General features: G+C 42.5%; 1 protein-coding gene across 1 annotated transcript; it reads right to left on the bottom strand.

Moving 5' to 3' along the window:
• Positions 1–262: 262 nt before the first annotated feature.
• RFPL4B (ret finger protein like 4B) lies at positions 263–1,075 on the bottom strand. The gene has a single exon (XM_032341326.1). It carries the CDS (start codon positions 1,073–1,075, stop codon positions 263–265), a length of 813 nt encoding a protein of 270 aa, XP_032197217.1.
• Positions 1,076–14,601: the final 13,526 nt, after the last annotated feature.

Raw genomic sequence — 14,601 nt, forward strand, 5'->3', positions numbered from 1 at the left:
GCTGAGAAATTTGGCCCCACTTGAAGACTAGGAAAACTGAGGCTTGGAGCACTTAATAACATCCCCTAAAATCCCATAGTTCTTTAGCTACAAAGTCTATAAAATATAGCCTAAAAATTGGTTAGTTGCCATGTCTACAAAATCTATTCTTACAAATCTTTCTACTATAGTATGTTTTCTCTCCCTGGGTCATTCTGACATTTCTCGGGTTAAAGGTCTCATTCATTCACCTCCGAGAAAGCTGCTAGAAGTGCTGAGTTTCTCATGAACAGATTTTCAGGGAGGCACCCCTGTTGCCTTCTCTAGGCAACTCAGGACAGAAGAATGGACGCAAAGGTTCCAAACATGAGAGACAACTATATGTATAGATGAGGGCATTTTCTCTAGTATCAAAAAATTTGAGTTCTTCCAATTCAACATCTAAAAAAATCCCTACGTGGCTAAGTTTGGGGCTTGCAGGAATTCTGATTTCTGGGTTGGAGCTGGTACAGATTGTTCCTGCCTTCAGGCTGATCAACCAGAAGCCGTGCTCAACAGAGAAACCGCCCTTCCTCTTTCTGTCGACAGATTCCTTACAGATCCCCAGAGTCCACTCCTTCCCGTCTCCCACCTTGACCTGCCAGTAATGGCAGCCAGAGGAGAAGTAAGGTGTGCCCAGGACACAGGCCAGGTAGGTGAATCTCTGGGGATCTTCCACTGCGTTGTGGCAGATCTTCCCACACCAAACATTCCTTAGGTCATCAGAGAGGACAAGGAAGGGGTTGGCAGTGCTTCTATCCAGAGTCATATCCTCCCGGAATCTCAGCAACTCTTTGCTCACGTGCAGACTTTTCATCAGTAGGCCACTGTGCTGTCTGATCAGAAGGGACAGTGCTCTGATTTGCCATTCCTCCAAAGGGGGGCTCTCAGTTACCCCTCGACACATGGGGCAGGTCAATTTCAGATCCGTGTGTTCTAGCATCCATCTCTGCATGCAATGAAAGCAGAACACATGTTCGCAGGAGAGTAAAACGGGACAGAAGAAAATCTCCAGACAAACTGGACAGGTCACCTCCTCTTGCAGACTTTGGGCCATGGTCCCGGTGAAGGTCACTCCTTGACAGTGAACTGAGCTGAAGCAGCCCTTTATAAGTTTCTGAAAGTGATCAGGAACCTTCTGTCCACAATCTGTTCAATAATCAGGATATACCTAAATCCAATACAAAAATTAAATCATATAAATCTTTCTGTAGTTTATACAGCAAAGTAGCACAAAGTCACCAGAGAATCATAGTAAAAGCACTATCTGTGAGAAAAATCGTCAAAAACTATACAAAATCTAGGTGATCACAAATAAGAGAAACAGGACAGTGGACATTGTGTTCTCAGGTGGAGCAGTTTACCTTGTGCGGAGACATCTGGATGAGGTCTTCTCTGCTCTGACCACAGCTTCTCTCTCTGGGAGCTGAGTCCAACAGGTCTTTCTTAGGATCACGGAGGGCAGTCTCTGCTTCTAGTCAGTATTCCTTTGTAGGTCACCAGCAGTCCAAGAAAAAGAACTTCCACATCTAAATACAGCCATAAAAATAAAGCCAATCTGACTCTAGCCATTTCAGAAAAGTGAGAAGCCCTGTATATTTTCAAAGAAAACTACCACACGTGAGTCAAACTAGCAAAAACCACTGCAAAATGAATGAGATGCCCACACTAGGAAGGCTTGAGTGTGTATGAATAAAAATATAACCATTGTCACCAACTTCTCTAAAATAATGTCTGAACACAAGCCAAAAAGAGGTATTCCTGGCAAGGATGATGTTACACCGCTACACCAACTGCTCTCTCCTCCCAAAGCTTACTCCTAGAAATACCTTCTGGGCCTTCCTACAGAGGTTGCACACTTTGGGTGAACTCCCTCTGGCATCCTGGGCCTGGCTGATTTGGAACAAGCTGGGCCCCTGCCACAAAGATTGCTATTTCAAGCCAGTCGTGCCCATGAGATGATGTGAACTGAAGACTCTTCTCAAGAAGGAGCCAATCCTGAATAAATAACTGACAGAACTTCTTACTAAGAATTCACATTTGGTTGTGGCTGAGGAAACAGAATCAGAGACAGAAAGATAAGCTGTGTCAACATCACCACGAACGGAGAGAGGAGGAAGAATGGGCCCTCCTGAGGCGAGCCCAGAAGACCTAGTTTACTAGAATATCCTGGAACACATTCCCTCATCTCCATCTGACGAATACTTACGAAGAGTTTCCCATGATCCCACCTTCGGCTAGACTCTGGGGATACAGATGTGTGTAACAATAGACAGGATATCTCCCCACAAGACACTTGGAGTCTTGGGAAGCCTTCCGGTTCCTGAATGGCCTTCAGTCTGATGGAGTCCTGCTGAGTGACCAGAGATAACATGCTTCCTTAAATCCCCCAATACTCTTTCCAAAAACCTGACTTTTTAAGGCATATTTGAATATGGTGCTTACAATCTGAAAGGTCTTCCCCAACCCACCCTGAAATATATGTAAGAAAAAAATTTTACAGAAGAAAAAAATGCTGCATTTGTAAGAAGTTGTCCTTTCAATGTTATCATGACCCCAATAAACACAATCTAATTATAAACAAACAATAAAATGAATCTGTTAATTATAATGCATCTATTAGAAATAATATATTTTTTTTAATTAAACAGGCATTTCACCCATGGGGTTTAGGGAGGGCACTTGTTGTGCCCAGGAATGGGTGTTTTAAGTGTTGAATCACTGAATTCTACACCTGAAACTAGCATTACACTGTATGTTAACTAACTGGAATTTTTAAAAAATTTCAGAGAAGTTAAAAAAAAAAATGGTAAGAATACTGAAGTAAAAACCCAGAAACATCTTTAAGAAATCATGCTAGAAAATAAGGAACCATTTTAAAACACATACGTCATAGTTGAAAACACATAAAAATACATGTAGTTCTTATGTAAAATATTTGTAATATGTTAAAAAAAAAAGTTCATGTGTAAAAACTGGAAATGTTAGAGTAGAAGGTGGAGGAGCATCTGGGTGGCTCAGTGGGTTAAGCCTCTGCTTTTGGCTCAGGTCATGATCTCAGGGTCCCGGGATCGAGCCCTGCATCTGGCTCTCTGCTCAGCGGGGAGCCTGCTTACGCCCCCCACCCCACCCCCTACCCTGCCTACTCATGATCTCTGTCAAATAAATAAAATCTCTAGAGTAGAAAGTGGGAAAAGCTCCCTGACACAGGATAAGACTGACTCTCTCCTGAAATCCAGAGATAAAAGCATTTAAAAGATAAGTTGTAGCCAAAGAGAGAGAAATGGGATGGCGGAAATGAAATAGCCCAGCTTGAAGAGAGCACTCACACTATTACACTAATCTGGAAAATTCCAGCAGTCCTGAAGATCCAAAGCCCATATACCTCTGCCTCTCCTGGGCTTACCTTCTGTCTGGAGTAAGTTTCAGGGCAGATGGTCTGGCCTTATATAGTCCTGTAACACAGTCTCCTCCCACAAGGAGGGTCACTGTATCTGCCTCAAAGATTGGATTATCTCCATCCAACCAAGTAAACTGAAGCAACCCTGCTCCTCCTGGCGCAGGAAGATGGCAGAAAGTCATATGCAAAAACTTCTAACAGTTATCCTCTTTGAGTTAAACTAGCAAACCTACGGCCATCTGAATGAGATTCTCTAATTTCAGAACTTAGCTTTAAAAAACCAAGATGTGGGGCACCTGGGTGGCTCAGTGGGTTAAAGCCTCTGCTTTCGGCTCAGGTCATGATCCCAGGGTCCTGGGATCGAGCCCCTGCTGATCACAGAGCCTGCTTCGTCCTCTCTCTGACTGCCTCTCTGCCAACTTGCAATCTCTGTCAAATAAATAAATAAAATCTTTTAAATAAATAAATAAATAAACAAACAAGATGTTTTGGAGATCCAATACAGAAATGCATTGCTGAAATCTCCTCAGGTCTTCCTTAACGTCATCATTGGTATTATCTCTGAAGGAGTTTTGCGGGAGTAGGTTCTAGAACAGTTTTCATAACCTTGGGATCAGTAATTCTACTCTTGGGGGACAGTTATTGAAGAGGATGAGAAAGATAGCAGTCAGGTAAGCCTGTTGTCCTGCCATGATTATTAATAACATCCCTTTTACTTTCAAAATCATCCTTGTTTAAATGATAAATTAGATAGTGTTTATACTAGAAATAGAAGGAGCAGGGGCCCATGGGTGGCTCAGTCATGAAGCGTCTGTCTTTGGCTCAGGTCATGATCCCAGGGTGCTGGGATCGAGCCCTGCATTGGGCTCCCTGCTTGGCGGGAAACCTGCTTCTCCCTCACCCACTCCCCTGCTTGTGTTCCCTCTCTCACTGTGATTTTCTCTGTCAAATAAATAAACAAAACCTTAAAAAAAAAAAAAAAAAGTGGAAGGAGCAGTAAATGTCATAATGAACGAGAACTGTGGCACAATCATCGAAAAAAAATGGGAATTGGAGGGTCAGTGAATTCTGTTACCTCCCGCTGAGATACATAAATTCTGAATAACCTCCCATTGCTCAGGGGTCCTGCTCTTGTTCTAAAGCCAACTGAAGAGTTTTCCCTCTACTTTTATCTGGTTACTGTTTCCATTTCTACAAGATAAATATCTACAGCAAAGGCTCTTAAATTTAAATTTAAAAAAAAAAATTAATCTCAAGCCCCTTTCCACTCTTAAACCTAACTGAAACCCCCCCAAAGTTTTGTTTATGAGAATCATACTTCTCCATGTTTACACTATTACAAATGAAAACTGAGCACATTTCTAGAGATTTATTTGACACACTTAAAATAACAAGACTATTACATGTTAACACAAACAACATCGTTTCCTAAACACTAACGATTTTCCAAAATAACAACAAAATACCACTAGTCAGGAGAGTGGCCTGCATGAGTTTGTGTCTTTGAAAACCTCTACAATTCCCAACCGGCAAATAAAACATCATTCTCATGCGTGCTTATGTTGGTTCTATCGCGATAGGTTGTTTTGGTAAAACTCCAGAAAAGGACACTGGGCTTCCCACAGATATTTAATTGGATAAGGGAAGTCCACTGCTCTCCAACAAATTTCTAACTCTACATGGCAGCTCTGAATCTTAGTTTCTTGGCAGCCGAAGCCCCCAACAATGAACCCAGCCATCTTTTTTGTGTGTCTTCTGCCGTCCCAGAACTCTCTCATATAATGTGGCTAACTAGGAAACTTCTTTCCTGCCTCATCATAATGAGGAGCTTTTCGGTTTTTTTCTATTTAAATTATTGAACTGCAACAATGATACCAACTCAGGTTCTTCTCTATTACTAACATCTACCAGGCCCTCCGCAGATGTTTATCACAAAAAGCACCATTGTTTGCCGATTTCACATTTTCCAGCCAGTTCTGACTGTGGTTTGAACATTCATGGAGTCGTTTCTGTTGCTGAGCCTTGTATCTGTCGGGAGAAATAATTCTTCCCCGGAAATACTTTAATTCCCAGGTTCCTCATTACTATGGTAATGCTGAATTTAGTGAGAAATGTCATTTTTCATTTTCAAGGGCTGAAAATACTTGGAGCCACTTATCTGTAATATCTTAGTACTCTCGTGACAACATATCAAAAATATGCGTGAACTTTTCTTAAGGTTTAGAGTCATTTTTAATTATCATTAGTGCTCCACGAGTTAAGATTAAATCACAAAATCAGTTTGTTTCCATAGTTCCCTGATTAAAAAAGAAATCGACTTTCACACATGCTAGTTCCATAAGATGAAGCCGCTGGTAAGGGGGTGGGGGCCAGGGAGCCAGACACAGTCAGCCCTATCAAGAATCAAAGAACTCTGCAAGGAGATGTTGAGATGATGTGTTTGCTCAAAACACAGTTTGTATTTTTTCCAAAGGGAGCAGCTACAGTGCGGCAGCTTTTCACAGTGAGCTCCCACTCGCCGGTGTAGAGCTGGGGCTGGTTTGCAACCTCCTCTTGTCACCAAACCTCGACCTACCCTGCTCTCAGCTGCCCGGTTCCATCAAGGTGGACCCATCTGTCTAAATGGCAGAAGACGGAGGGCACCTCTCTGAATTATGCATGCCACCAAAATTGGCTAATAGAGTTCCCACACTCTCCCCTTCCAAAGGATCCTATTTTGCAGACCTGGCAAACTCCACGGAGAAAGTATGTTTGGCACTTTAGAATCCAAGTTGCCCCCACTATCGAGAAATAGAACGTTTCCATGAAAACGGTGTAAAGTGAAGAAGCAATTCCCATTAATTTAGATGAAAAATTTTTTGAGTGTTCCCAGACTCAAAAAATGACCTCTCAGGCATTTCTGATACCATCAGACACCTGTCAACTAATGGAGGCAAAAAATAAATCAAGATACAGCACAGGTGCTCACAGACACCTGCCAGAGTTCGGGCGGCTGGATGTTGAGACGCTGAGTGTCCCCTGGTTCCAGGGAAAACGCGAGGGGTGGGGCAGGGGCACCCTCATTGCTCACGGTACACGCTGCCTCTGACCGCTGCCACAAAGCAAATGCTATACGTGATTTTCATGTCTCCCCCTTTTTTTTTTTTAAATAAAAGTGAAAATCCTCTTCAGATATCTTTCTGTTAGTGAGGACAGGTACTAAAGTAGGTCTTGACATAAAAGCAAAGTATTGTAACTCGGACCTTCATAAAGCAGGGGGAGACCTGTATGCAGACTGTCCCACTTCGACACTAATTTTAAAGAACAGAAGACAAAAAAACAAAACAAAACAAAGATGGCTAGACTCCATTGTTCCATATTTGGTAGGTCACCTCTACTCTGATCCTATTAATGGATCTCTTATATTTTGTTCCTTTGAACTATTGTTGTTTGTTTGTTTTTTGTCAAAAACATTGAGAAAATAATGGAATGTGCATGTGTTTTATTTACAATATTTGTTCCTATCTGTGTAAGAACTGGCAATAGAGGTCTTTACCTACAGCAAATTATCTGTAAAAATAACAAGCTCTAACTTGAGTCTTTACGTGTCAATGACCTTGGGCCACCCACCCTCAAATAAAGGAGTAATGCTTCACCTCCCCGAGGGCGCCCACCCTTCATTCAGCTTGCAGGTCCCAGATGCGGGGCAAAGGCTAGAGGAAGACAACATGAGTTTGAGTGAGTGGTGAGTGTGCAGGAGCAAGGACACATGTGTGACCTTGCCCTTGAGCTGTTTATCTATTGTGGTTTCCAGAGCCAAATGTAAGTGTTTTCAGAGATCATTCATATATTTTCTCCTCCAGATTTGGACTGTCAAAATATTTTTGTGTAGGTGAGGAAGTCTGAGTCAAAATAAATTTCCTTTCCACCTAATTAGCTGACAGTCACTGTATTAATCAAATGCAGCCTGCGAATCTCTCAAAACATGTCGTGCTTCACCCCCACTTTGGGAATGGACGTCGATCAAGGCGAGCTGCCCGCAGTCCTGCATGAGCCTCTTCAACCTCGCAGAGATCACAGATGACCAGTCTGGCTCAGGGAACAAGGCCGAGATCCAGGCATGGTAACGCCCTCCTCCACCAATTCATCCTCCTTGGTAGCTGCCCATCACGCTTCAGAGATGCAGCGAGGCCCCTACCATGCCCTCCTGGCCTCTGCACACACAACCCCCCAACCCCATCTCAATCCCACAGCCCTGAGATTATGACCTGAGTCGAAATCAAGAGTTGGATGCTTAACCAACGGAGCCAACCAGGCGCCCCCAAACCTTCTTCCATTTCTTCCCTGTGCCCCTTCACTATTCAGAACAATTGGCTCTCTCTGACTAAAACCAGCCCCAACTAACCACCCTGCTAACACTTACTCACCCATCATTCAGACACTCAGCTGGGGTGTTGGGGACTGTCTCCTCTGGACTCGGTTGGAAACCCCTATTATATCCTCTCATAGTACCCTGCGTCCTTCCTTCATGGGTCACTGCAATGCTAGTCACTTGACTCATTTGTGGTTCCCTCACCTTTAAAAAATCACACCTACTGAGTACTTACTCTCTGCCAGGTGTTTTTCTAAGTATTTCATCTGTTTTCTAGCGTTAAATTCTTGTAGCTCTAAATGAAATAGGTGCTGTTACCATCTTATGCTCCCAGGTGATGAGTTTAAGACTCTCTCAAGCTGTGAGCCCTCAACGTGTGACTATGTCTCTCTGGTTGCCTACCCTCTAGTCATCTTTCACGTGAGACAGAAATCAACTTCTACCCTGGTCCAATCACTATTTTGTGACTTTTGTATTTTATGCATATAATCCAGTACATTTGAAGTCTGATTAAAACAGAAGCTAACTTAATTTTTTTTTTTTTTTTTAGCTTCTGAACTATGAATCCATGCTATTTTGATAGTCATAGTAACTCATTAGACTTCATCTAGGGGTCAAAAACCCTGGATCCCACCTACATTCTCTGCCATATTTTGGATTTCATTGATAATTTAGCACCTCACTGAAGAGAAGGATGTGACTGATTGGATCATCTATATTTCTAAATGTCTTTGTTAATACTTGAATGCCTGGGCAGTCATTTTTTAGTTAGTTAGTTTATGAGTTAGTTAGCATGGTATCATTGCGGAACGAGAAATGATAAGGACTGTTTAGCAAAGTCAGCACAGCCCCGTGAACACAGCACAAGGTGCATGGTGCTGTCAAATCTTTCATTTAGCTCTCCTCTAAACACAGGGCAGGGTCTTAGCAGCGCGCTGCCCGTTGTCATGAGGTAAATTCAGATCAACTAAGCAAGATAACTGTCCCGCTCTCGAAGAGCCAGCAACACCTCACGCCTCACACACAAATATTGACTATCTACTATCTCGAGATACTCTGCTAAATACTAAGGGAATCCAATAAACAGGACTGACACAGCTGACAATTTTTATGTCACAGCATAATTAAGGAGGTAGGACAAACAAATGACAAGGTCAATAGTGTTGAGAAGTAGACAAGTCACTCCATGGCGTGTAACGGACTGTTGGTCACGCATCATCTTTTTAACGACGTCTACGTATAAATGACAAAGGACAGAATATCTCAGAATGTTTTTGGTCCTCCTCTTTTCCAGACCTTCATACCATTCAATGCTCATTTTTTAAAATAGTATCGAAGGCCTTTGAAAACAATGTCAAGTCATCTCTCCTCTGTGAAAGAAATGGAAGTAATTGGTATAGATTTATTTTTCTAACCAAACCTTTCTCCCATTCTGAAATAATTCCAATTATTGATGACTAGTCACAGAAAGCGTCTAGCATGTGTTATGGACTGATAGTTTCCAATGATGTATTGATTAATTTATGTTTTCCTACCACAAATGATGTACTAACTCCTCCACCCATGCCCCTACTACGAGTAGCAGGGAGACATCCACATGTCTCTATAGATGTGATGGGAGCAGAAGTGATTTATACACATGTGCAAATGTAACTAGGGGGGCAGCGATGTGGTTGGGATTATCCATGAAGTCCAAGCAGTATGGGAGAGGAGAACCTAGGGCAGAACTCTGAGAAAACACCGGCATTCAGAGGAAGGAGATAAGCAATCCCCAAAAGAAGTTGTGTTGAAGCCACTGAGGAAAAAGACCCCTGCAATCACCAACATAATTCTGGAATCCAAAGGCATTCGGTGCACTGGAGGCAACTCTGAGAAGACCTAGCCTTTCACTCAGCCCAGCTGCCCCTCGTTGCTGGCAGAGTGAGTCAGGCCAAAGAAAGCCAAAGCCAGGAGTTCCAGGAGACTGTGCAGGTCTGAAGTCTAAATGGACAAAGAGATCTGGAAAAATAAATATGATGTAGTATATTTGTCCGGGTGGGAAAGGCCAGGCAGGCCACACGCACAGCAAAACAGAGGTCAGAGCGAAGCCAGACAGAAGGGACGGTTGGGTTAACTGTGAGCATGGGTGTGTGTCTACTTCAATTAAGTACAGTACCGGATTAATGTTTCTCCTTTCTTCTCTAAACTCCTATCCTAGGGAAACGTCCTTTTAAAAAATACCTGCTGTGGGTGTCAACGAAGGTCTCCTTTGCTGGTGTTTAATAATGAGCATCATATTAAAAATGATTTCTTTGCTTATTAACAAAGTACTCAGAGTTTTCAAATCTTCAGCTAAGCTAGGTGTCTATTTCTTCTGTGATTAAAAACTTTAATTATCTTAAGGACTTTAATTATTTTTTAGGACTAGTGGAATTTGGCAGAAAATATGCAAAAAAATGTTTTAAAATAACCAAAGAAAACACAGTCACCTAATTAAACGTGATGTTTGCAAGTAGACACTAAATGTTCGAATTAGTCTACTCATGATACTGAATAGTCAAACCACAGTCTTGGTATACTCAGCACATACTTACACAAAATGTCCAGGAGGCTTATCTGTACTTTGCCCAGAGTGATCTTGTTTTAGGGATTAATAAAATATGAAGCCTGGGAAGGTCAGCACATCATATAACTGGAAGATTATGCCATGCACTGAAGAAGAGTTTTGAAATTCAGGCTTTTTGCAGACTTAAATTAAAGAAGCTTAACATTCTTGAGGGTCAGAGCAGTTCATGTAACTACAGTTTACTGATTCAGCAAAACCAAGTTTATGCAGAGAAATCATTTCCCAGGAGAACCACCTCTTCCTCTCACTGGGCTGGAAAAAAAAAAAAAAACACACACATTCACATCCAGAGACTCAATCTCTTCCCAGTCATCCGCCCCTGGGACGAGCAGCCAGAGCTCAGGAATCTGTGTGACACACTGCCATCTACCGAGTTTCTGCCCAAACTGCAGCCCCAGCCCTGGGGAGGCAGGATCCTAACCCTGATGGCCCCAAGAAACAAAAGAACACTGCTTTCCTTTAGCTTGTGAGAAGTCTTCTGATTGTAGAAACATATGCAAATGAGATATGCACCCTTCCGCAGTTCGATTCATTGGGATTTGTAGTATGACTTTAGGAACAGTGGAGTAAAATTAGCTAAACCAGGTTGTCTCAGGGAGGGGAAATCAGTTTATAAAATTTGTAATCACTTGTCTAGACATCACCAAGACATCCATACCAATAGGCATTCTGGTGTTTTGTTTTGTTTTTTAATAAACCCCAAAGTATTCACGCTGATTAAGATAACTGAATGATGCATACGTGCAAGAAAAGAAAGTATCCATGAAGGTCTGTGTCACCTGCTCTTGTAGTATTACCAGACATCAATTGTTTGAAGATCAAAAAGGCCATACTTGGTCGGTCCTCTCCTGTTTTTCATCTTGGTATCTAATTTCTGGTCATTTCTCTGCAAGAGGGAAGCCAAAGAAAAGGAAACAAAGTATCACAATGAAGTGTCACACGAGGACGTGTTAGCAGAGCTCCTGACCATTCTGATAGGTCAGTGGGGAAAGAGATTGTGAAAATCAAATGGGATTTCATTGTGGATGTAGTTCACCAAACCACCAATACCACTAATAAATGAATAATGGCGGGCTTCAATTTAAAAGGATTTGCTAAGTAATTATGCTTCGTACCTAGTACCTGACAGGCACACAACTAGCGCCTGATACCAGTGACCTCTGGTAGGGCCAGCTTTGCAAGGATTTGGCAAACTGGTGAGAGGACCCCCCTGCATTGGCAGGGGGCCTTGAAATGCCACAACTCAAATATACATTTTTTCCTAATGTAACAGGCATGGGCTCACAAAAGTTACTCTGGGGGAGCATAATGTTGTAGGATGATGCTCTGAGTAGGTAAGAAGTCAGTCTCTGGGAAAGGAGCATCTGCAAAGAAATGGAAACCAGCAGCATAGTGGGGAGGAGAGCAGGCTCTTCCCCAAAGGGTCAGAGTCCCTTTTCAAGGGAAGCCAACGGTTGCAAAGGCACTTGCTGTCCCTGAGGTAAAGGACAATACAGTGAAAATGCTGCACTTCAGCTGTTCCAGGATTGGCTTCCCTGCTGGACTAATCCGACACTGCAGAGCGCACCCGCGTCTGGAGACTTAGATGAGGCTTGGAACCCCTAACTTGGACCACCCACTGCTCTCTCTATCCAGAGGACTAAACAAAATCACAGATGTTTCTCTCCCCCAAAGTGAGGTGGATCGGTAGAAGAGGGAAGTTTTTCATCTCCTCTCGTGCTCCAGGTGTGTGTTTATCTTATTTTTCTGAATCGTTTCTAGGAGGGGCAAGGCCAAGCAAAATGTCATTTGGACCTCTGATTTTATTTTTTTGGAGATTTGATTTATTTATTTGACAGAAAGAAACACAGCATGAGAGGGATCAGAAGCAGGGGGAGTGGGAGAAGGAAAAACAAGCTTCCAGGCAGAGCAGGGAGCCCAATGCCGGGCTTGATCCCAGCATCCGGGAATCATGATCTGAGCCCAAAGCACACGGTTCATGTCTGACCCACCCAAGTGCCCCTGGGCCCCTGATTTTAAACAGCTCCAGTAGCATGCTCATGGCTCAAGCAGCCGTCCGCTTTCCCCTCCCCTCTTCAGGTGCTCGTCCAAACTGTTCACCTCTAAAGCCAATCACATCTCCGCATCACCTCAGCCTCAATCCCAGGCTCGGCCCCCACTTGCTCTGGCCTCAGCTGCCACGACAGCCTCCTAAATGGTTGCCTTTCATCGCCTCTGCCCCCTTTCCAGTCTTTCTGTTACTCAGACCCCCCCACTGCTGACCCCCTTGGTTACAGCCCTTCAGTGGGTCCCCACTGTCCTGAAGATAAAGACCCAAATCCTTTGTCAGGCCAACAAAGCTACATACTTCCCAGTTTCTGAGCACCGTCTACTTCTGTGGTCTTAACTCCCATCGCCCTTTCCCTTTGTCCCCCATATACAGGGTCCTTCATCCAGTTCCGGGATGGGCTCAGCCCCTCCCCCTAGCGCCTGAGCATGTACTGATGAAATATTCGATCGACCTAAGGGGCTGCTTCTTCCTTACATCCCTTGTTTATTTCTCCCCATCTTTTAAACATCACTTCTGCCCATCTTTTCCAGAGCCCTGGCCTAAGTCCCATTTCTTTTGATAAACTATCTCAGAAACTCTTATTGTTTCCCCCCGCCCCCTTCGGAGGACTGAGTATGTAATTATTATTGCTCTTATATTTCTATTATTACCAAAAAATCAAAATATTTGCTGTAATTATTTGTTTTTTATATGTCTCTCCTAGTAGACCATGAGTTCCATGAGGCCAAGAGCCAGTTTCTACTCACCTCTATACCCTAGCCAAGCTTCCTAGCCAAGGTCAACTTCACAGATGCCTGATCTATGCAGGTGCATGGAAGGGTTAGAAGAGCTTCATACCTGACTTAATGCTCTGCTCCAATCATCTCAGAATTCTTCATTTTTGAACAAGGAACCCCACTTTTTTTATTTTGAATTAGTACATGCAAATTATGTAGCCTATCCTACAGCTAGCATAATGCTTGACAGATGGAAGGTACTCAGTAAATATATCTTCAATGAAGAATTACACCCAGAATAATTAATACACAGGTGCCTCTGCAGCTAATCTTATAGAAGACACAGCCTCAAGAATTTCGTATGCAATACGAAGGACTTCCAAAATAATATCTGCCCCTTACATCTGAAATTCTTATAACAGGGTTAAAACATTCTCCTAACACTTAGAGGAATGCTGAAACATCCAGTGTCACTGAGAGAGGTAATAAGGTAATAAGCAAACAAACAGAACTTAAGTCCACTCAGGGACATAGATCCGATCTTGTGATTTTCATTAAGACAAGACTTGTTGGGGAAAGGTGGAGAGAATGCTGAAGACCATCTAGAGGCTGGAAATGCTGAGGTCAGACCTGGTTTAATGTCGGAAGCAACACTACCATCTGTCAAGCTTTTTGCCAAAAATGCCTTAATTAGGTTACTGTCAGACATTCATTTTATTAATTTCTTAAATTCATGTAGATACTTTACTCATGGAGAGCTGTATCTGCGTTTCATTTCCAGGTGTGTTTCCCTAGGCCAAGTTATTCAACCTTTCTGAGACTCAGTTAGCCAAACTGGGGGAAATAGAGCCTAATGTCTAGTCTTGTGAGGATTAGAAGTACGGTATATAAAGTAACTGCCATTTAATTGCCACTCAAACCATCTAAATGTCTAGACCCCAAAGAGGCAGAAGTCACTGGTGGCGTTTACATACTTGCTGCTATTTCCTTCACATCTTCTCAAGTAAGTGAAAGTGTATTTTTCTTATTTTCTTTACCATTCATTCATTGTTTTGAATACCAGGATTTAGAAGTCATTTAATAGCTTTGCCCTCTTGATACTTAATTTAAGTCATCTGTATATTACACATTACCCTCTATAACAATATTATTTTTAATCCAAGTAATTTGAAAGTGAGTTAACCCTTTCCTCTTGTATTTATGTAATCAGATGGACCTAAAGCTCTCAATATTTGAAAAATGTTTCAAAGCTTTCTTTATAGCACTGGAAACAGTGTGTCATTGAATGTAGACTTTATTTTCTACTTCTTAATGGATACTGAGCTACAATCCCCTTACAAACTAGTAGAGATTGGTGAGAAATTCTGTGGTCCCAGAATTGAATTGTTGGCCTAGGATAGGATTTATCCTACAGGGAATTGATAAGAAAACTATGAAACTGGGCCAGAAATTGAGCAAGTA

The sequence above is a fragment of the Mustela erminea genome, chromosome 4 (assembly GCF_009829155.1).
Source record: "Mustela erminea isolate mMusErm1 chromosome 4, mMusErm1.Pri, whole genome shotgun sequence".
Taxonomy (NCBI): Eukaryota; Metazoa; Chordata; class Mammalia; order Carnivora; family Mustelidae; genus Mustela; species Mustela erminea.

Coding starts and splice junctions, on each gene's coding strand:
- RFPL4B (XM_032341326.1), bottom strand. CDS start 1,075: ATGGCCCAAAGTCTGCAAGAGGAGGTGACCTGTCCAGTTTGTCTGGAG.